The 24,190-nt window shown below is 39.9% G+C and overlaps 1 protein-coding gene across 2 annotated transcripts in view; it reads right to left on the bottom strand.

Moving 5' to 3' along the window:
* The window catches only part of RNASET2 (ribonuclease T2), an 88,307-nt gene that overhangs the window by 7,787 nt on the left and 56,330 nt on the right, over nucleotides 1–24,190 (bottom strand). For both annotated transcript variants that reach the window (XM_026649554.2, XM_026649553.2), the window contains exons 2-7: nucleotides 23,976–24,080; nucleotides 21,367–21,433; nucleotides 13,151–13,206; nucleotides 10,841–10,898; nucleotides 9,603–9,673; nucleotides 3,526–3,639 (exon numbers count right to left, since the gene is read on the bottom strand). In XM_026649554.2, coding sequence (XP_026505339.1) covers nucleotides 3,526–3,639; nucleotides 9,603–9,673; nucleotides 10,841–10,898; nucleotides 13,151–13,206; nucleotides 21,367–21,433; nucleotides 23,976–24,064 — 455 coding nt within the window. In that variant the 5' untranslated portion in view covers nucleotides 24,065–24,080. The remainder of the gene's footprint in view (nucleotides 1–3,525; nucleotides 3,640–9,602; nucleotides 9,674–10,840; nucleotides 10,899–13,150; nucleotides 13,207–21,366; nucleotides 21,434–23,975; nucleotides 24,081–24,190) is intronic.

Below are 24,190 nucleotides of genomic sequence, written 5' to 3'. Positions count from 1 at the left end.
AAGGATTTTCCCCCTTCTCTTAGAAGGCTGTTTTGTTATAGAGGGTATCTTGATTGTCAGATATGGAGCCATGAAGACATTTTCCCCATCCAGTGAACAGGCAGGGACCTAGGATTTTTCTTTTTGCCTTTCTCTGTAGCAGCACTGGACCAATCAGAAAACTGAGAAAAAGTAAGAGTAAAGTACTGTGACAGGGTGGCTGGCCCTGAAGTAGGTTCAGCTTCGCTGTGCCAGAACAGTTGCTCTCAATTTGGCCAATTCAGAGAGCAGGGCAGCACCTGGGGGTTTTAGAGAACCACAGAGAATCTGAGAGGAGCAAAACCTGATCAGACAGACTCTGAGTGAGGGCTGTCTAGGAGGAGAAGATTGGCAGGAGATAAGGGTTGCCAGACACAGAAGGTGTTTCCTGGGGGAAGGCTGAAGGCAAGGAGAATAGAGGGGTATGCAGGCTGACCTCCCTGAGCCAGGGCCAGAGGGCTGAAGGGGAGAAGAGGAGTAGCAGCAGAAGGAAGTGCCTGGTGGCCTAGTTGGAAACTGAGGGCTGGAGATGGCTGAAGGCAGGGAACAGTAGAGAGGCTCATCAGCTGACATCTCCATGCTGGAGAGCTGGATCCGGGGGAACAATGAGAGGTCCAGAGGGAGGGAGGGATGCTCCCCGGCAAGAACAATCTCCCAAAAGAGAAGCTGTGTGTGGGGGTCCCTCTGGGAATTGCATTCAGAGGAACAGAAGAGGACTGATAAGGAGCTTAGGTGTAGTGGAAGACACCAAAATCTAATATGGAAGGACTCCCAGCAGAGATGCTGGGGTGTGGGGAGGGAGGGCAGGGGTTCCTGCTGGGAAAAGCAGTGTTTTAAGGACTATATCCACTGAGTATAGGAAATTGACTATGCTTGGGCCTTTTTGTAAAGGATGGATTTGCAGTACGGCTTTGGATTTGCAGTACGGCCCCACAGAAAGATGTTCTTAAGGCAAGAGAGCTGTTGTAGAGTTAGTGAGGGATTTGAAGAGGCAGGCGTACTGTGCCATGGCCTGCCGCCGGAGGGTGCGCTAGGCAGGACCTCACTATGACAAATAATTTTACATGGAGAGCAACTAAAATGATAAAAGGTTCAGAAAAACTTGACCTATGAGGAAAGGTTTAAAAAGCTGGGCATATTTAGCCTTGAGAAAAGAAGACTGAGGAGAGACCTGATAAGTCTTCAAATATGTTAAGGGCTGTTATAAAGAGGACAATGATTAATTGTTCTCCATGCCCATTGAAAGTAGGACAAGAAGTAATGGGCTTAATCTGCAACAAGGGAGATTTAGGTTAGATATTAGGAAAAACTTTCTAACCATAAGAGCAGCTAAGCTCTGGAACAGGCTTCCAATTGAGGTTGTGGAATCCCCATCACTGGAGGCTTTTAAGAACAGGTTGGACAAACCCTTTTCAGGGATGGCCTAGGTTTACTTGATCCTGCCTCAGTGCAGGGGGCGGGATTTGATGACATTGTCCTACATTTCTATGATTCTACCATTCTTGAATTGTGGATGCCAGAACGGGACACAGCCCTGGTTGCATCAGTGCCACATACAGAGGTAAAATAATCTTTCTACTCCTATGCGAGATTTCTATTCATGCATCCAAGGATCATGTTAGTCCTTTTGGCCACAGTGTTTCACTAGTATTTCATGTTCAGCTGATTATCCACCACAACGACATCTTTTTCACAGTCACTGCTTCCCAGGATAGAGTCCCTCACAGTATAAGTACAGCCTTCATTCTTTGTCCCTAGATGTATACATTGACATTTAGCTCCCAGCTTACCAAGTGATCCACATCCATATTAATGACCCGTCCTCCTCATTATTTACCACTCCGCCAATTTTTGTGTCATCTGCAAACTTTATCAGTGATTACTTTGTTTTCTTCCAGATCATTGATAAAAATATTAAAATACATAGGGGTAAGAACCAATCCCTGTAGGACCCTACTAGTTACATCATGAGACCCATCAGTTTCCACGTTTTAATCTATTAAATGTGTGCCATGTTAATTTTATATAATTCTTTGTTTTTTAATCAAAATATTGTGCAGTGCCAAACACCTTATGGAAGTCTAAGTATATTACAGCACGGCTAGTACCTTTATCAACCAACCTTGTAATCTCGTCAAAATAAGATATCAAGGTAAATTGACAGGATCTATTTTCCATAAACCCATGTTGATCATATTACCCTCCTTTAATTCTTTATTGAGTCCGTTATCTTCCGCTCCATTACCTTGTCCAGGATTGATGTCAGACGTAATTCCCTGGGTCATCCGATTTCTCTTTTTTAAATATTGGCAATCAATATTAAATATTTAAAAACCGCTCCCAGGCTTATAATTTCATGTAGGTTTCACATGGGACATCTGTATGCTGCAAATTTGCACATTCAAGCAGGGAACTGAGAAGCTGAACAGCCTGCTAGTCACTACACAGGGGGGCATTTTAAAAAGCTCCTAATTAATGTATACCTAAGGAGCTAGGACAAGTTGTTATCTCCCATCTAAATTTTTTGTGTGTAGCCACCAGTGTGTTGGAGCAGTGAGAAGGGATCATCCAATAGGAATAGGAAGACATAACACACTGTTAATTGCTTATGAGTGCATGGTGGGGGCTTTGGCTCTGATTGACATCGGTCTTTCAGGCTGTCCTCTCTTTCTATTGGATCCTTCCTCTATAGTCCCTAAATCCTAGTCTATTATTCTCTCTTTCAGAAGCTGAACAAGAGTTTTGCCCTTGGCTTGTCCTTTTCCACTAAGAGAAACGATGCATGCATTTTATTTTCTAAATTTTCTGAATTTTTTTTAATTGGCCCTACTATTGTAAAATTGAGTTTCTCAAGCACTATGTTGTATATAGGTTTTTAAAAATCTACAAGAATGTTTCTGGTTACATTACAACACTTCTAAAAGGTATAGTAGCCAAAACTTGACTCCCAATTTGACTGTCTATTATAACACCATGCAAATATCTCAGGCCCTGATCCTGCAAATGCCTTTGCACATACTTAACTCTACTGCCGTGAGTAATCCCATAAAAATTAGTAGGGCTACTCACAGAAGTAAAGTTGAGCACATGTGTAAGTGTGTGCAGGATCAGGACTTCAGCAAACAAATGGCAGCCTATGGTATCTAAAAATGAATCTACCTCAAGGGTCAATCTTGCCATTCCCACTGCAGTCAATGGGAGTTTTACCTAAAAAGGATGGCAAAATTGAACTCATTAGAGACAATGAAGACACTTACTGACTGAAATGGAAGTTGGATTGGTCCCAGTATCATGTGATGAGAAAAGGAGACCGTACTACAACTTAAAATGGTAGCAGAATAAACCTTGCTCTGGCTCTAGAGTACAGTATTAAAGACAACTGGCATCAACAGTCATTTTTCCACTGCAGAGTGAAAAATTTAGGGGTTTTTCTTTGTTGTTAAGTGTACATCAAAGCCTTTTGCACCACTAAAATAATAAACCGACAGAAGGGGTAGATTTCCATACCTGTTGAGGTCAAGTTTTTGGTAGAGATCCAATGTTCTACCAAAATATTTCTTTTGAGAATTAAGAGGCTCCACTGTGGCTGCACAGGTCCCATGTTTGTCCCACTCATGCTTCCTATGGGAACAAAGCTAAATTCAGTTTTTAAGAGACATGGAATCTGCCCAGGTATACTCAGAATGCTAAGAGAACGTCCCTTTAAGGTAAAGAGTTCTTATCCAAATATTAGTGTAAGAACAAGCATCTGACAGATGAAGTTCATAACTGTAACAGGAGAAAATCATCACATCTCTTACAAACAACCGCACATACAATCAGCAAGCGTAGGCAAAAATCCCCCAAATCCTCTCCCTGTATCGCCCTGCACCTCAATACAAGTAAGCAGAGATACTGATTTCTACAAATACATCTTGTTCACTCTGCCATAGGTGCCAGGTGCAAAAAATGAGAAGCCTCCCATTCCCGGTGCCAGCATCTCAGACTGAGACTCGATTAGATGTGATAAGGCAGAGAACCCTAGCATGTAGTAGAGGACACAACACAAAGAGAAAACATTGCTGTAGGAGGGCAGATTTTCACAGTTCTATTAGTGCAAATTGCTAAGGAAATATCAAGATGAGGCAAAAGAAGAGAGACGCTAACTTGTCCACTGACTGAGACCATAAATGTAACAGTCAGTGGCAGAGCTACATTTTACATATTGTGCTTCATGGTTTTGTGGATTCTGAAATGTAACAAGACTTATGAAGCCATCCAGTGACAGGATATATTTTTCAAGTCTGATAATTTAGTGCCACATACAGTAGAACGTACAATACAAAAGCCCTGCCTCCATGAGAGTTTATTATTTAGTACAGAAACAGAGTTCTATCTGGCTGGTGAACTGGGAACATTTTTTTCAGTAACACTGCATGAGCGAGTTTCAGACTGTCCTATAAACTATACAAGAGAGAAAAAGAGGATGGTCCGTTGGTTAAGGTACTAGTCTGGGACTGGGATATCTGTGTTCAATTCCCTACCCTGCAACAGACATACTGTATGACCCTGGCAAACAGATTAGTCTCTCTGTGACTCAGTTTTCCACCTGAAAATTAGGAAGAAGTAATACTTTCCTATTTCACAGGAGTGTTGTAGGATAAACATATTGAAGATTGTGATGTGCCCAGGAACTATGGGGATGGTGGCCCATATAAATAGCTTAAACAGATACAGAAAAACATCCGAAAAATGTGCATTGTGGGCTAACTTAGGTAAGCAGAACATACCCAAGTTCGTCACGGCTTGACAAAATTTAGTCAGACTAGTGTGATAAAAAATGTTGTATTATGAGAAATGAGTCATGTTCAGAAAGTTAAACTGTGAGAATTTGCCTCAAGTGTTAACATTTCTAAATTTCTTTTAGTATAAACTTTAGTGAGGTCTTGTCTACTACGATAGCAGGCCATGCAATGAAGATGTCCTAAAACCTGGTTCCTTACAATAATGTCAAGCCTATCAGTATCCCAGAACGCAAAAAAATAAAATAAAAAATAAAGCCACACTCTGTTTTGTCAGTGGACTAACACATACAAAGCAGGAAATTCAGCTATATCTCAAGGCATATTTACTGTGAAAGATGCAGGTATGGAATCTTTAACACGGACATCCTTTTCCCAAAATGTTCATTAGTGACTGGGGTTAAATAGATGTCAGCACAAAACACAAAAAGCTTGTAATGAATGATTAAAAATCCCTTCGCTTTTTGGATGCCTTGCTTTCAATCCCTTGACTCTTGTGATGTCCCCTTTATACATCACAAAGAAGGGGCACAAGTCCAATTTTTTTTTTCTTTTGCAGGATGCCTTTGAGTTATGTGTTTACCAGAAAAGTTAAAGAACTTACTTAAAGTACGAAAACTCTTATTAAATACTTGGAATTGGAAAAAATGGCACATTTACTTTTGAGCTGGGAGTGAGCATGAAGACTGAGTTCAAGATTTGGGGATGGGGGTGGTTATGTGTAACTGGAAGACTGTATAAGTTCTTGAAATTAGGGGTTTAGAATGAAAATGTTTCTCTCATTCCTATAGCGTTGTTTCTCTAGAGTTATTACAAATGTGACAGATCAAAGTATATCTGTAGGTATCCATGCCAAACTACAAATCAGAGGGTCTGCAGATTTGGTGGAACTTTAGGAGCATGCAGCAGCTGCTTGGGAGAACTGCTGATAGTTTTAGGGCCATGGCAACTGGACTGTAGCGTCTCCACTGCCAAGAGGCCCAGAGCTCTGCCCAGCCCAGCCCAGCAAGAACTCATGGGACCCAAAGTTTGGGTTCACTACAGCCTGGTGAGTGTCCAGGAGGGGGTGCTCACCCCAGCTTGCAACAAAAAAATTAAGATAACCCTTCCTAAAGACAAGCTACCTATTTTGCACAGCACAACTACATGAAAGAAGAGAAAAGATGTAGAAATAATTCATTATTTCTAACTGTTGGGTATAGGAATGTGGCATTTTACCTTCACCTCTTGCACTTAACAAAACACAACTATGGAAACTGCAGAAATTCCTAGTGAAAAATAAGAGACCAATTTCTTTCTTGTCTAATGCTCAGAAAGGCCTTGGTTTTTCAAAGCGCTTGTGTGGCAAACAGCAAGAAAGGCAAGGTCACCGCACTTGAGCATCAGCTCATGCTTGTGTCGAATACGGATGCAGGACAGTCCTCCGTACGGGCAGCAATGAGTAAATAAACAAACTACCCAACAACAAACCTCTTGTGGATCTCTCTGACCCTCAGCAGCATGGGGGGAAAGAAGAGGCAAGGCATTAGTGCACAACAGGTGTGTCTGAGGAGACATGAGTTCAAATGCTCAGCATTCAAAGCTAGGCAGTTCCCTCTTTTGATTTCCTTCTGCTAATGGGCACGCAGGAGCACTCACTTATGCAACCTGTGCAACCTGCCCTGCTCCATCACTTTTGACCTTGTGCTGACATGAGTAATTCTGCCTCTGCACTACGCAGCGCTGCAGAATACCCACAATGCAGCAAAAATTGTTGTGCTCACCATTGTAGAGGGAAGATGGGATGTCACTTTCTCCCAAACAGCACTGCAGAGCTCTGCTCCACTTTGCGGGAGCACTGAAGCCTGAGTGTGTGGTGGACAAAGCTAGAGTCATATCAGATATCAGGTGGGTCTGAGAACTAAACAAATGCAGTGGCTCACAGGCATATAGATATTGCGGGAGGAATAATGAGGAGCTGCAACCCACAGCTGTCCATAACTTGCAGTACTCGAAGGGGATTAGATGCAAATAGTTGCCAGGTCTGTTGATTCTTTCTTCTGCGCTGTACACATTTGGGTTGAGCCTACAGCCTTATGTGTTTGGGATGAACAATCTTTTCAAGAATTTCCCCCTAAACAATTACTCCACACGGGACACTTTCAATTTAAAAATCATAAATTGTAGAATATATACATTTCTCTTTCCTATGATTCTTAAGTGGAAGGATTTTTTAAAATCCATGTACTTGTCACTTTGTATGCTCTTTAATATAACTCTTTCATTTAGCTTTCAACAATGAAAATCTATGTAGTCCGTTTCACTTTTAGGTTCTTCATGCTGAATTTTCAAGGTTTTATACTCTAAAAAGAAATATTTACAAGGACTGTTAATTTGTTTCATAAGAACTATTTTAACTGAAGTAAAAAATGTGGAAGCATTTCAGTGGTGTTAGGTTTGCTAAAAGCTTGTATGTTCATAAAATCAGTAATTAGAGCTATATTTAAGGCAACACTGTCCCTTATTAAACAGCTCCCAGTATTAAAGGGAAGGATTTCTCACAGTCAACAAATACTGGTCACAGAAAAAAATTAAAACATACCTAAACCAACTGCCATATTGCTTTTAGACTGCTGGTAACCCCAGGTTATTTCAACTTCTGGCAAGACTGCTGTTGGCTAGCCTTTGAGTCAGAAATGCTAAATGGAATCAATAGCCATGATGATATATGGGACTAGAGTAGATTCAAAGTTTTCAAGGATTTTTCTTCATTTTGATCAAATAGTCATTTTTTACCAACAAATTTGTATGAAAATATTTCACTTGTATTTATCAAGATCTGCTGTCCACTACCATGACATCATATCTTGACTTTCCCCCTCAGAAAAAAAAAAACCAGAAGCTCCTACATACTGTCTTCAGTCCAAAAGCTCCCAACTGTTTAGATGAGCAAAGTGGAGTAAAGAGAAGTTGATCAGAGTACAGGAAATGCTAGTTCTGTGACATGTTTCTCTTGCCCTGGGATTATGCGGGGATTGGGCTCTGTGTAGGGAGAAGGCAGGGTCAAAAGGACAGCCATTCTCCCTGCCTGTTTTATGATACTGCCCCAGAGAATTTTCAGTCCTCTAGGTGGAGATAACCCACCCAATCCTAATGAAAAGCACCTCAGAAACTAAGTCAGTGAAACAATGAGGAGTCCGGTGACACCTTAAAGACTAACAGATGTACTTGGGCATAAGCTTTCGTGGGTAAAAAACCCACTTCTTCAGATGCATGGAGTCTCCTGAAGAAGTGGGTTTTTTACCCATGAAAGCTTATGCCCAAATACATCTGTTAGTCTTTAAGGTGCCACCAGACTCCTCGTTATTTTTGTGGATACAGACTAACACGGCTACCCCTCTGATACTAAGTCAGTGAAGGATTTTAACTCAGCAGCTGGGAGAATCTAATAAAATACTGAATGAGTCCATCAACTTTTTGGGTTGAGGTTTTGGGTAGGAAAGGCTCTTCATTCACAGGCATGCTCTGTCTCCTTTTCACATCTATACAAGGAACCCATGCTGTGAGACAGACTTACAATTTCTCTAGTGAGCCAGCAACTTCAAGCATATATCAAGCAGATATGAAGAATTAATACATTTGCAATGGGACAAAGAAACAAAACAGTTTTTTTATCTTCCCTTCTTTGACTGAACACAGAAGAGACATGGAAACCATGGTAACAAGCTTAACCTACTGCAAACACCAAAGACCCTGCAGAATACCATACACAGTAAGAATCATGTTTATCCTGTTACTAATATTGGACCCCACACTGCAGTCCTGCTTTCCAAAACACAGTCCTCCATCCTATAAATGTGACCTACAGTCTTGATTCCCAGAGGTATGCCCTTGTGTTTAGCTGTACTAAAATGCATGTTGTTAAGTGAGGACAGTTTACAATAAGTTCTACAGAGGAATCTGGATCAAACCTATCTTTATAATTATTTATTGCTTCACCAATTTGTGGGCCATTTGTAAATCTTACCAGCACTGATTTTATATTTATTTCCAGATTATTGATAAAGATCATGAATAGTGCTGGGGAAAGAACAGGTCCCTGTGGGACACCACTAGAAACACCAATGTTGGATGATGACTTCCATTTACGTTTTTTGGGGTTTTTTTTAAGATCTATCAGTTAACCAGTTTTTAAATCAATCCAATATGGGCTGCACCGATTTTTGTATAGTGACTTAAAAAAAAAAACAAAAGAAAAAACCTCAGGATATTGTGTGGTGCTACATCAAAATGCCTTACAGAAGTAGATGTGTAGGATATCAACATGGTTGCCTTTGTCAACCAAACTTGTAATCTGGTTTGTTTGACAAGAACTCATGGGTTCTTGATTGGTAGCTCTCTGCACCTTCATATACTTTTTGTATGAGGAATTTCAATGTCTCTCTAAATGTGTGCCATTTTACCAGTCCTATAGGAATGTGTGATACACCTACAAGAGGTCTGTATATGACACTTATTAGGTCTAGATGACTGCACAGAGTCTCACTGTAGTCCTTGGGACACAACAGTGGTGTAAGGGTCTACACAGGTAATCCTCTGGAAGACTGAAGCCAGAGATCCTGCTTCCATGTAAATATTAATATTGACGAAGCATAAGAAACACAGAAGGAAAGTGCAGAATCATTTCTAAAGTTGTTATTCCAAGGTTTTTGATGAAACTACAGCAAGCGTCTAAAGCCTGGTACCAAATGCTCCTTCAGATAAGTCATTTAGAAAGACTATAAGATACATCCAAAATGATTTTCCATTGTAGCTTGAACTCACCAGAACTGGGTGCGATTAGGAGATGAATGGAGTACATCAGGCCAGTATTGTCTCATGTCTGGCAAGAGATCCTAGAAATTAAAAATATGTATCTACCCTGTGTAGCTGAAAAGGGATTTCATACTCAATATACATAAATGGATACATTTTCAAAACATTGCCAATCTCCTTGGAGATTCTTGGCTGAAACCCGTTATATAGGTGAAAAAAAATTATTGCTAGGTGAGTAAGAGGTTTTGTGCCCTGTGAAAATGTATCCTTATGGCTGTTTCAGATGCAAATGTACAATTAGATTTTGAAACACTGAACAAAAATATTTCCTTTCTTGAAATCAGATACATTTCTGTAACTGTTTAATTAACTGATTAATTTCTGCAACCCTACAGAAATCCTCTTAAATTGTACAGTTCCTGTCTTACTCATCTCCAGCCTTTAATCCCCCACCCTGTATTATAAAGCAATGTCTGACTGATAAATGGACTTTTCCGTTCTTTATGGTTTGAAAGAAGTCAAATTCATCATAGAGCTTACTGTTCAGCTCTCCTTAATTTGCATTCCCTGCACCCCTGCCTGCAGATGCACCTCACTTCTGGGAAAGGACAGGCTGCAGCCACCACTGCTTTCACTTCCCTTATTGGTTCCATCAGGGGAACAGCTTTAAACAACAGATGATACTCAACAGGAGTCCTACTACTGGACGCTATGTGGAAAATGCACTCCTAGGTGCTGGGCTGCCCAGCAGCACAGAAGTTGCAAGGGGTGCTCTAGTTGTACCCTCCCTAGGGTGACCAGATGTCCCAATTTTATAGGGACAGTCCTGATCTTTGAGTCTTTTTCTTATATAGGATCCTATTACCCCCCACCCCCGTCCCGATTTTTCACACTTGCTGTCTGGTCACTCTAACGCTGCCCTTCAGAAAGACTTTTTGCCCCGGGAGGCCCAGAGCCAGTGTTCTGCCAGTTTCTACTTGAAAAGACTAGGGAATGACTCAAGCCATGTGTGTATACAAAACCAATGGTGATTTGAGGGAGTCGCTGAACTTCATAGAGACTTAGAATAAGGGAATAAAGCACCTAATGAATGCTGGAATGGGAATTTTTAAAAGCATAACCATCTCAGATTACAAATTAAATCAGAAGTGATATGCTATGAAGTTATATATATTTGGGATTTGAAAAGGTAATTGTGTTCAATCCTGCTCAGAATTAACATTTTAATTTAAATAAATTAAAATTACCTTAATCTCAGTCACATTGAAGTGCCATGTTCTATTACATTCGTCTACTTTATCAGGCCTAGGGAAGAAATATACAAATGAAAACAGAATGCCCACTATTAGGTACTGGGTGGAAAAAGTCGTGTCACGGAGCTACATTTCAAAGTTACAAGATTATAGCTTTGAAATTTGAGTTTAAAAATCCAAGGAACCCAAGTCAATCTCTACAGCATTTTAACCATCACAAACTCATTAAAATTCATTACGTGCTAATTGTGGCTGAACTCTTCTAAGTGCAGAGGACCCTGTTGTGCCCTTCACACCACTTTAGCTATGCATAAAGTGCCTGAGTGGTGTGGAGGACTTTGCCTGGGCCCTCTCCAATGAAGTCAATTCCACCCTAACTGAGTCACTCAACTTACGATTCCCCAGACCCACACAAATTCCAACTGCCTTGGAACCTAGTTGTAATGCTGTTGACAGTTTTATAGAGGATAGGCGACCAATCTGTTGTATGTTTTCTTCCAATCACTTATTTTTTTATGAAAAGTCTCTACATCTTCACAGAGATTCCAGCCAGTTGTTTCCTTTGAGACAGACATGTTTTTCACAAGTTTCTATGAGTTTTTTGTGACATGTTTAGACTCCTCAGGCCACATTCAGTCATGAGACACTAATAAGTGCTCTGAACTCAGAAAAAGAGGAAGTTATACTCCCCTTTACATTAGCAACTTTGGAAATAGACCTTTAAAAAAAAGCTTATTCTGCAATTTGATTTGTGTGCCTGCACATGATCACCAAGCATGTGAGATCATAAGTTAGCGGTGTATTGAACTATACAACTTTGGTCTCTGGCTAGAGCAGGGTTCTTATACTTCAATACACTACACATTCATAAGACAGAGCAGATCAGTGGAGCATCCACCAGCACAAAAACTAAAAATCCTAGTAAGTTAGAGGTCTGACTTGCACCTGCAAAGGCACAGATTCAGTGATGAATGGGATTTTGCTCTGAAAACTGCCTGTGGAAAACATGATCATTTCTCCCTCCTCAGATCTGCTCCCTGTGTGTATTCAAAGTCAGATCAGCAGATAAAAGTATCATTTATTAATTATTATTATTATTATTATTATTTCTAGCTCTGCAAAGCCAACAGAACTAAGAAGAGAGAATGAACTGAAGTCTTTTTTTGGATGCATCATCATCAGTATTGTTTACTAAGATCTGATCAGTTACATCTGCGAAGATCCCTTTGATGGTAACTGGTTGCTTAGGCACCAACGAGAGCATAATTTGAAGACAATGGGATCGTAATACAGAGGTCTTAACTGGACTCGTAGGACTTTTATTATTGGAGGAAGAAAAAACCCATCTTAACTCTCAGTGCCTGATTCTCATGTTGCTCCGGTTTTACACTCATGTAAATCCATTGACTTGAGATTTACATGAGTAGACAATTGGGCCTTCAGAACCCAAGTGAATTTGTAGGGTTGATAGAAAACAACATTTGAACTTGTAAAATGAGCACATTTAATAAGGAAATTGTTTGGACACAACAAACATGTAATCCTCAATCCCATGTTTACAAAGTCATTTTTCAGATTAGAAACACACTTCAGAAGTTTCTCATAATTTCCTTTCCATAGGTGGAATGGAAAAGGGGAAAACATATCTTAAATTGATGTGACTTTATTATCAAAATTAGAAGTCATATGTCATGCTATTAAACCTCTGTGACCTATGCTACTGAAAATGCCTACATAAAACTATAAAATCAAGCAACTCAAGGAGAAACACACTATAATTAGGCATTTTAATATGCATCCTACTGGGTAAATTTGCAGTGAAAGCAGAAATAAAACTGATAAGACAAATTTTAGAGAAGTTACATTCGTATCAAGGCTGGTGATGCTTTTAGTTGGATTACAGACCACAGTTTGGAGCTGTTTACAGTTGTTGAAAGTCTGCGTATTAATCCTTATGACACATAATATGAACATTTTCTTCTTCAAAGTCCTGTCTAGAATCAAATAACTAATCCCTGTAATGCCTAAGGATATAGACAAGATTCAGTGCTGCTTTAAGTGGGTACAGATCCATTGACCCTCCCCGCCAAGTCTAAGAGCCTGATTCTTCTCTCCCTCAAACTCATTTTACAGCATTGTCTCTAATGAAGTTATTTCTGATTTACACCGGTGTAAATAGGAGGAGAATCAGGCCCTTACACTTGAAGTCAATGAAGCTGTACCCGCTTACGCCAGCACTGAATTTAGACCAACATGGCATTCTTTTCTAATTTGAAATTAAAAGGATTTGTTTTAAGTTCTTACCATAGTCCATGAATTGTCCAGTACTGGGGGGGATCTTTGCAGTCATTTTCACTCATCTAAAGAAAGCAAAAGTCCATAACATTTATTAAATACATTACTTAGTCAGAGATCACCTAATCCATTTTGGGTTTAAAAACATTAGCGCATGCTAAGGGATTTACCACAAACATGCTGAATGAGCAGCACGAATACTTGAAAGATCAAGGGCAGATTCTCAGTTAGTGTAAATCAGCATAGCACCATCTAAGTGAATGCAGTTAAGTCTTATTTACATCTAATGAGGATCTGGCCTGCAGTTCCCAGCAGTTTCCTATTTAAGAGATCAGCAGACCCTTTCAATGAGTTCAGAGTTCCCAAAACAAAGAGATTTTAAACGTTGTGAGAAGCCATCAATGGTGTGTTAGTGAAATCAACCAGGGCCAGTTTTAGGGGCAGGCCAGCAGGGCGGTTGCCCTGGGCGCCAACTTCCTGGGGCGCACCACTCCACTGTGCCATTTTTCCCCACTCCACTGGTTAGCCAGCTAAGCCACTCTTGGGGGCACAAAAGTGTTCTCTGGCCCTGACGCCAACAATAATTTGTATATGTCCATGAGCAATTCTACTGCTGGTATACAAGTAGACATACAATGATTAAGGGAGAGAACCACACCAGCATTCACAGCCCAAATAATTAGCTATGCAAAACATTAACTGCTAAAGAAAGGGCAGAACAGTAGATACAGGAACGTTCCAGGAGCTCAGTAAATATAATATGGAGGCCCAGTCTTGCAAACCCTCGCACTAATCCCGCTGATTTCAGTTTAACTACTTGCTTGAGTACGGACTATTACTACACCTCTACCCCAATATAACATGACCCAATATAACACGAATTTGGAAATAATGCGGTAAAGCAGCGCTCTGGGGGGGCGCGGCTGCACGCTCTGGCGGATCAAAACAAGTTCGATATAACGCGGTTTCACCTATAACGCGGTAAGATTTTTTGGCTCCCGAGGACAGCGTTGTATCGGGGTAGAGGTGTATTATATAAGGGTTGGGGTTTCCGCCTGAAAGGAAGCAGAGCCCTTGATTACACAGGGAGAGCAGAACGCTCTGTGCATAAAATGTTGTTTTTAGTGTAGGTTATATGCTTCTGATCAGTCACTAAACTTGATGCTCAGACTGTCAGACTCAGTGTTATTTTTGTACTTTCTCCAATATTCTGCCTGGTAACCACCAAATAGTTTAATGTAAATATTGATTAAAAAACAAAAACTCCCTACTAGCTTTTCTTTTAATCTCTGCATGTTCCTTCCTGCCTTAATTAGTGTGATTCACTTGGTCAGAGCTACTGCTCTGACACTGCAGAAGGGTAGAATAAGACTTGTAACCTCACTAATTGTCCAAGCTTCTACAGTCCTATGCCATGCATAAAGCAGCATTCTTAATTTTTCACGTTTTCTTTCCATGTGTGCCAGTTTCCTTCCTCTCTGATCTTGCCACCTACATAGTCCAGTGACTAGACAGCAATTAAACCCAGTGTCTGTTTTATTCCAGAAGGGAAATTAGACAAACAACATTGCTCCTCAAAGGAGACAGGCTTTGTGAAATCAAAACATTTCAGATAGCTAAACCAGAAACACAGTCAATTAACAACTATCCAGGAAGTTACATCTTCCCTTGAACACTGTCTTACACCTAAATAGCTCGGACCACTAAGTTTGCTAATCACTTGGGGCCAGCTCCAGCTCCCATCAAAGTAAATGGCAAAACTTCCATTAACTTCAGTGCAAACTGGATCAAGACCTTGCTTTGAAATTCCTAGAAAGTCAAACATCAAAGGTTGACAGTCCTTCAAATTGAAATCCTTCTTAGACTGGTGTGAACCTGGATTAAACTCACCAGGCTTGAAATTCAATTGGTTTGCACTTTATGTAATCGTTTGAAACCTATGCAAACTGAGTGCGAGTGAGTGATGAATTCTGATCTGGTAGCATTTTACACCAAACTTTGCACAAGCGTAAATGGACAAGGTGCAAGGTACCAGAGAATCAGGCCCACCACACTGAACTGGCTGGCATAGTACCTTTTACAGATTTCGCTTTCTCTATATTACCCTCCAGATTTGTGAGTCACAATTAAGACAGAACAGTTACTTACCTTACAGTATCTGTGGTTCTTTGAGATGTTGTAGTTGGTGTGGAAGAAGAACAACAATCTGGTTTTGAACATTTTGAGAACCATCTGGCAATCAGACTGTACAGCACAGTCCAATTTGGTATGATAAGCCATCTTTCAAACTGTATTTGTAAAACCAGAATGCAGATGCAAGCCACCAGAGGGCCCATCTATCACTTCTTATATTGAAAGGAAGGATGGTGTGTTGGTTAGAGCCCTATCCTTGGGAGACCTGGGTTCATTCCCAGTTCTGCCACATACTTCCTGTGTGATCTTGGACAAGTCATCTCTGTGGATCAGCTCTCTGTCTGTAAAATGAGGATAATAGCACTGCCCTACTTAATAAGGTGTTGTGAGGATACATACATAAAAGACTGTGAGGTGCTCAGAGACCACTGTAATGGGGGCCATATAAGTACCTATGATAAATAGATCTAGTTTAAATGAAAATCTGTTTCATTTATATAGATCCTACAAAAATAAGTTCATCCAGGATGAACACCAAAGCAACAGTGAAAATGGAAACTAGAGGCTGGCTTCTGTAGTTACGATATAAGCTAGTAGTTTATGGGGACCGTATGGGAAAAGAGCTGTCCCTCACAAATATGTAGCACAGGCCTCTTGCAAGTAAACATTTGCTCGAAATACTCACAGATGTGTAGGACTATAACACAATTGCTCTGAGGTAACCTGGTTTTAGAACAAGCTCATCCAGAAGAATACATTTTACCCTGAGCACTAATATATTGTATCTACAGTGGAACACGTCTCTTGGGTAACACCAGTACAAATACGAGACTATCCAGTTCAGAGATGGAACATATTGTAAAGGCAACTGTACTGTTAAATAATTTTGAAAATGTGAAAGGCATAACTGACACAAAATTGCAGGCCATCAGGCCAACTCATTTTTAGAAACAGCAACGTTTGCACATGACTAACAGAGGAAGAAAGGAACAACTTTATTTGGTGTCCATAAGCAAGGACTTTTTGATCTAACGACACATCAAAACAGCAGTGGTTCACCATAATCCCTCTGATTGCTGAACTAGTATAACTCTATTTTATTTGATGTGTCTCTTTTTCCTTGTAACCTTTAATATACAGTCACAACTAAAACCCTGCAGCTAGGAACATCTTTGATCATATCAGTGTTAATGAATCTATTATTGAAAACTGGTTTCATTCTTAAATGAAATGTGTGATGATGGCAGACCAGGCGCCAGCTCATGCCAAGGTCCCTGGGTCTCAAGTGGACACTGATAAATACATAGCTGGAATCTTTCTGGCTCACTTGTGGGTTAATATTGATAAGATAATTGTGACAAATATGGAGAGTAATACATAGAAGAAAGTGAAATTGTTAGAATTTCAAGAAAGTGTTTAGATTATTGAATGCTTGGGAGTTGCTGCATGCATTAATCTTATTTGTAATATCTGTGTTCCAAATTGTAATGTAATACTTGAGCAGTTGTATTGTGAGCCTCTGTGACTGCATACAGGAGAGGGACGTTAATTATTGTGAAGAGATGCTCTTCTACAGAAATCGTTACATCCCTCCTGAAAGAGGAGACCTATTGATACCAGGTGGGCTAGGGTTGGATCTTACAACTGGAAACTCCCTACATCTGGAGTGAGAAAGAGTCAACAGCAGTCAACAGGACTAAAGATACTTCTTGTTGTTTTGCTCTCCTGCTCATGAAGATCAGTCATACAAGCGGACTCCTCCCATCAGCTGAGAGCACATGGCAGGAGGGGGATAAAACCCCCAAACCACAGGAATTAAGGATCTCTATGCTGCTTGGACTCTGCGGGGCAAGGTGTTTCTAGGTATAAGCAAGAGATCCCTAGATGCTTAGCCTGGGTTAGCCCTGAAGGACAAATAGAGCTTGCTGATTATAGAAGCCTATATTACCTTTTGAAACCTAGGACTAACTCATTTGTGTGTCTATGGATATGTCTACACTGCAATTAAAAACCTACCACATTTATTAATTTACACCACAATTAAACAGCCCCTTAGCCTGAGTCAGCGCTGTTTAACTGTGGTGTTAATTAATTAATTAATTAATTAATTGTGGTGGGAGGGTCCCAGAGCCCGGGCTCCAGCCCAAACATCTGCACCACAATTAAACAGCCCCGCGAGCCTGAGTCAGCTGGCATGAACCAGTCACAGGTGTCCAATTGCAATGTAAACAGAGCCTATATTTGCTTGCTTTATCCTTGTAAATAACTCTCTAGTTTCCTTTCCCTACTTAATAGGACTTCATATAGTTTACAAGTGTTGTCTTTGGTGTGAGATCTAAAGCACAATTGACCTGGGGTAAGTGACTGGTCCCTTGGGATTAGGAGTAACCTGATTATTGCTGTGATTCTCAGCGTAAGGGACCATCTATCACAGAGACTGACTCACCTGGATGGCAAGACAGATGGAATACCCAAGGACTGTCTGTGACTCCATGTTAAGACTGTTAAAGTATCTGAGGAGTTTGCACTTGGTGCAGTTAGTTGATAAAATTTATGTTTAAAACTCTCAAGCAATTAGGGATTTGTGCCCTGGTTTTTAGCAGTCTGCCCTGGAATTGGTATTGCGGCACCATTGTGTCACCAATGCATTCTGTTTAACAGTCAGCCCTGTTTCCTTTCTCCTAGGTGGCTCTCTCATTTGTTCAATTGCTATGGGTGGTGCAAAGCAGATTTAAGCAGAGCTGAGGATGTGGCCTTTATCTTCCTTCCTGTTCTCCCCTTGCTCACCAAGACAGAGACTGGATGACCAAACTCTTGCAACAGATTTCCCCTCTCCACAGGCCTCCATATTCCCAGTGAATGGCAGGGCAGCTACTGCTACTGTTTGCCAAAATAAGTATCTCCAGAGCAGGCAGCACTTAAAATAGACCCTCTATCTTAATCAACTCCAAGAAAGAAAGGCACAGTCATAAAAGCTTCCCTCCTCCAGTTCCTTAGCTGGGGAGACAACCTTTCCTATTTAACTGTTCCCATTCCCATCTAACAGGGTTCACAATCCCCTAGGATTGAACAGTCCTCTAACTCCTACAGAATCATAAAGTAACTGTTAGCTCACCATCACCGAAGCCACGATGATGAGTCAAGCGTAACAGCACACCCCTCCTTTAAAAAGAGTTCTCAAGCACAGCTTTTAAGTAGTTTATGTTACCTCTGTATTACAAATAGCAGTGAAAGTGTCGAAGTGACTCAAAGGCTAAGTAATAGGAAGTTGACATTAGAAAAAAATTCATTGCACGAAGTGCTACTTTTATGGGAGGTTGATTAATCATTGGAACAATTTATTAAGGGAAGCGGTAAATTCATCATCACTCGGAGTCATTAAATTGAGATGGGATACCTTTCTAAAAGAGATGGTCTAGTTCACCCACAAGTTACTGGGCTCAATAATGTTCACTTACGAAGCAGGAAGAACAAATTTCTCCACTGTAGGAATCACTAGGTGAAATTCTAAAGCCTGTGTTATGCAGGAGGTCAGACTAGTTGACCCTAATGGTCCCTTCTGGCCTTAATCTATTAACACAAAACCTAAACATATAATGTCCAATCTAACCAAGTCAGAGAAAAAATGTACTCAAAAGTTACCATACACAATAAAGTAACAGCTTAAAATGTATAAACATCTAAGGTACATATGGTCTCTATTTCTAGCATGTACACTCTACTCAAGGGATTTCAAAGTGATCATTAAGCAGATTTCATTTTAATTTACTAAAGAAAGATCTGCAGTTTTCTGAATATCTTTTCTGTACACACAAACAATTACAGCTGGTAGGAATAAAGATGAAAGTCATCTGCACGCCAAGCAAGAGTTTAACCTCCTGGTGACAGCCCTGCATATAAGCAAAGTGGCTGACTGACTGACTGACAGACACACCCACCCACTCCACCCCTTCAGGAAATATAACCTAATACTAATAATAATCATTTGCACAGAGTATTCCATCATCAAATCACTTTACAAACATGAATGATAGAATCTGTGTTGCAATCTCCTGTATCCAGTCATTTTTTTGAAGTCATCAGAGTACTTTATTAATCATTTTGAAAAAAGAAGGCACAATGCTAGCGATATTTTCCTCCTGAAATTAATATGTAAATAATTTGAAAGACACTTAGGAAACAGATTGTTTTGCAGCTTAAAAAACTCTATTTTTTTAACCAACTACAGTTGCATTCTGGAACCCTACTTCCACATATTACATGATGTTAACAAGAAGAAATCTATAAGTTTTGAAAACATAGGAGGTGGAACTGAAGTTAAGCTTCTTGTAACCACTCAAGGGTGTGAAACGGTAGAAAAAGTCACCTAATGATTATATTCTTTCAGAGTTTCTCTAGTCCATTAGATACACTTGTATCCATGTTGATTCCTCTCCCTACATGAGACACTGTAAGGATTACTGTTTAGAGAGCCTGCCTTTTTGGTAGCTTGCCAAGTCTTCAGTTATCCTGCTTGCAGCTTCTCCATTTTAGCTCAGAGGGTTATATAACTTTTCAGCCAACATCAGAGTTCTAAAATTAGAAGCAGCCGCCAGGGTGGATGCACAGTAGTAAAATATTTTACTTTGATGGTCTGCATGTCTCATTCATTTAACCAAAGATTTGCAAGGCCCTTGATTTTGGGTTGCCTCCATTTAAATGCTTGACCTGTCGCCAGATTTTCAGAAGTGTACACCAGCAGAAGTACAACTGAAGTAACTGTGAACTGTGTGCACCCAAGAGCACTGAAAATCAGACCTAATATGCTTCAAATTGGACACCCGAAATCAACTATCTTGTTTGAAAAATTGGCTGTTAATTTCTCCACTATCACTGCCCCCCCCCCCAATTTAGAATACTGTAGAGCACAACTCCTGCTCCGCTCAGAAGAGTTTAACACTGTATATGTTTTACTGTTGCTGCTTTTCTCCCTAATTTGATTCCTGAAACAGGGCTGACAAGCCTAAAAAGCTGTCCTTAAACAAGAGAGTGTGCCCCCAAATGCTACAGTTAGAGGTATAAACGTGTCTCTCTCAGAATTGCAGTTCCAGATGTGTAGCAGTAACACTTGCCCTAGTTCAGGCTTCTCTTTATTACTCACAGGATCATACCACCCTGCCTCAGCCAATCTGATTAAGAACCCCCAAAAAATTAAACTTAAATTTCAAGTCAGCAGCAAAAAAGCAGATCTCTGTTGTGTCTCCTACCTCGCTAAAAAAACCCCACTTAACAGAATTTAATGTCATTGGGACTGAAGGGAAGTACATTTATTTGCTGAGCACTTTACAAACGTATCTGGAAACTCTGTGTTCTAGAATTCCTGCCAGAATTCCTGGGCATATCAGTGATAGATATTGATTTTTTCAGTTTAACCCATATTTAATGACAGCACTAAAACAATAGAGCCAATATTGCGAAGCTTAATCAAATTGGTAGACAGTTATTCTTATGAATAGTCCATTGACTTCATCATGTGAGTAACTGCCCACTAAATTGAACTAACAGAGGGTCCTATGGCACCTTTAAGACTAACAGATGTATTGGAGCATAAGCTTTCGTGGGTGATTGCCCACTTCGTCATGCGTCTGACGAAGTGGGCATTCACCCATGAAAGCTTATGCTCCAATACATCTGTTAGTCTTAAAGGTGCCACAGGACCCTCTGTTGCTTTTTACAGATCCAGACTAACACGGCTACCCCTCTGATAAATTGAACTAGGGTCACATAGCTGTATGAGCCTAAGACTGTGAGGCGCCATTGCTCATTGTATGTTTTACTATTAAGGCTTATATGCTACCTCTTAGGGCTATAGACTATTATGGATATGGCACTAGCCACTTGTTCTTTACTGTTGCTCTCGAGCCACTGAAAGATGTGACAAACAACAGATATTAACCAATACTCAGAGAAGTGAGAGTATCAAAATGTAAGTAGGTTTAAATATTTCAGGGATTTTACTATAATACTAGGTTCATCTTATTTTCAGTCATATACTGCATGATCTACACATTTACAATGATATATTTAAAAATCAAAAACAAAACAAAGCTCACCTTGCATACGGTCACGGGCCAGTGATGAACAAGGAACAGCTTTTTCCAAGTGTGAGGATGGTGCTCACTGGAGAAGAAGAGACGAAACATTTATTTTCCTCACGCATTTCAAAAAGCAAAACTCCTCCACATTGCTAAGTAGTGTAACACACACTGATTTTAATCAATTATTATTTATTCTTTCTATTGCAGCTGTGCCTAAGGACCCCAAACAAGGAGTAGGGACTTGCCATATAAGGCAGTGCACAAAGAAATGGTGGGTTTTGATTGTTATTAATATTTTACTTATTGCTAAACAAATTCCACTGATGGCAGCTCATCTCCCTACAGATTTTCTATTTAATATAGAGAGAATAGTAATACGTAATTTTATTAGATTTAGAAGAGCACTTGGACACTTTTTCTTATTACAATAAGAGCACATTTAGAGGGTGCCAAGAATCTCCTAATTTTTCTTCATGTCTGTGTTATTTGAAAAGGGTGTGGACAGCATTCTTGAAATGGTAAGTGTTCTTCTAAAACAATCACTATGATCACACAGAAGTGGTGAAAATGACATGACTGTAAGGGCAATGCACTTACACAACAGATTCATATTGAGGAGTAAAGCCAGGTTAACAATTTGGGGTGGGATAGGAAAAGAGTGGAATAAGGAGACTGGATAGATGCAGATGCATTCAGAAACAGGGGGTGGAAATAATGAGGGGAAAGGGTTGTCATGTATAATAGTAGTTATTAAATAAAGCATATGTTAAAACCTTACAAAGCCTCAATTTGCTCAAGCCAACAGAATGACCCGCAGAACTGACAGAGTAAATGGCTGTTAACCTCTTGTGAACTGCCAATTTGTCATATGCCCTTCGTTAGAACGAATGTGAAAGAGAATAAGGAAATAAAGCAATTATTTGAGAAGATTAATTTTCCCCAAGCAGGGGGAAGCAGAAAAATATATTTATGCTTTTAAGTTGTCATGAAGTTATCCTCAATTCTGAATCTGTCCATCTGTGGTTTTGCACTCTTAAGAGCTAAAATGTAGCCAACTAAACAGACAGACAGATTTATGTGTGGTTTTTAATTCATTATACTCAACAGCTGTGGAACAAATCAGGCATAGCCACAATAATAACCATCAACATTTTTCCTACTGAGATCAGATCACTAACTGGCCCTATATTACACAGTTATTGTTGGATCTTCTAATATTTTGCAACAGTGAAAGATGTCCTTGTGCTATGTGAGTTCTAAATAAAAAATAACCCCCCACACAACAAAACTCTCTTTTTTTGGACTTGAAATTGTAGAAGTTCCACTACTATACTAATCATTCCAAAACTAAACATTACTCCCTATACACAGACTCAAAAACTGTATTAACTTAGGGCCAGATCCACAAACGGATTTAGGTGCTTAAAGCCCAGGCACCACAACACACACACCCCACCTGCCGCCTAATCCTGTGACAACTAAACTCATTTGGCACCTACATGGCTCCCATTGTGGAGAACTATCAACCTATTTCTCAGAGAAAATGTCATGAATTTGAGTGTCTCTCCCAGAATATCAGAAACCATACAATGGATTTAGGCTTGATAACACAATAGCTTCCCTCTCTGAATGTGACCCATTCACATAACAGATAATACTAGAATAACTGCAGAAAAACTGAGCCATTACCTGCCACTTTGAGCTATGCCAGGGGTCGTCAACATTCGGCACCCTGGCGGGCCGCGTGCCGAACGTTGCCGACCCCTGAGCTATGCATCTCTTAGGCCTGGTCTGCACTAGGAATGGATATTGGTAAGCTAAGTAATTCAGGGGTGTGAAAAATTTGCAACTGAGAGATGTAGTTTTACTGACCTATTCCCCAGTATAGCCAGCACTAGGTCCATGGACCTAGCTACTATCTCTCGGGAAGATGGATTACCTATGCTGACGGGAGAATCCCTCCCATCAGTGTAGGTAGTGTCTTCACAGAAGTGATACAATGGTGTACCCTGCGTTGCTGTAATATTTTAAGTGTAGATATACCCTTAGCTAGTGAGTCAAAAGCACCTAGGACCTTTACTAACTGAAATTATGACATATCTTTTAAAGAACATCTACCACCACAACCTCTAACACAGCAAAAAATGGGTCTGTCTCAGGCCTAATAAACATTTTCATTACACACTTCACTTTGTCACAGTGGTCATGCTTAAAAACTTGTCAGTTTCATTAGCTATCTAAATTAACACAACATTGAGCAGGTTTTCCATTTATTATTTATAGGCACTGCCTAAAACAAATACTAGATTAAAATTAATTATGAAGTATAACTAATGTTTTTAACTGAAACAAGTTTCCTCCCTTCTTCTTTCTGCCATATTAACAAATGTAAACCATATTAACAAATTTTTCTTAGGCATAAAAAAGCAACTTCATTCATACAGTATCATTATGCTAACTATGCAGAAGGAGACAAAAATATAGTGCATCAAAAATAGCACAAGATGAAACAAAAATTTCACATTGATAAAAACCTGACCATATTCCAGAAGTTTAAGTTCTGCTTTAAAAACAAATAAACAAACTTGGTAAGATATTAGAAACTTTTCCAACTGATAACTTACCTTTCCAGGAATTTATATGAAGTACACCCAGAACAGAAAGCCAGACAAAAACAACCCAGAATCAAATAATGTCCTGTAGCCGGCTTCATTTTATTTAATATATATCTATAAAGAGAAAAAGAAAACTGTAAAAATTACGAGTCAGATGTTTACTAGGTTTTCGGTGTTAGAAATAAACAACCTGCAGACACTACAGAAACAACAGAAGTTATCAA

The sequence above is a fragment of the Terrapene carolina genome, unplaced genomic scaffold (assembly GCF_002925995.2).
Source record: "Terrapene carolina triunguis isolate 2854851 unplaced genomic scaffold, T_m_triunguis-2.0 Scaffold85, whole genome shotgun sequence".
NCBI lineage: Eukaryota > Metazoa > Chordata > Testudines > Emydidae > Terrapene > Terrapene triunguis.
This window is presented reverse-complemented; position numbering and strand designations above follow the sequence as displayed.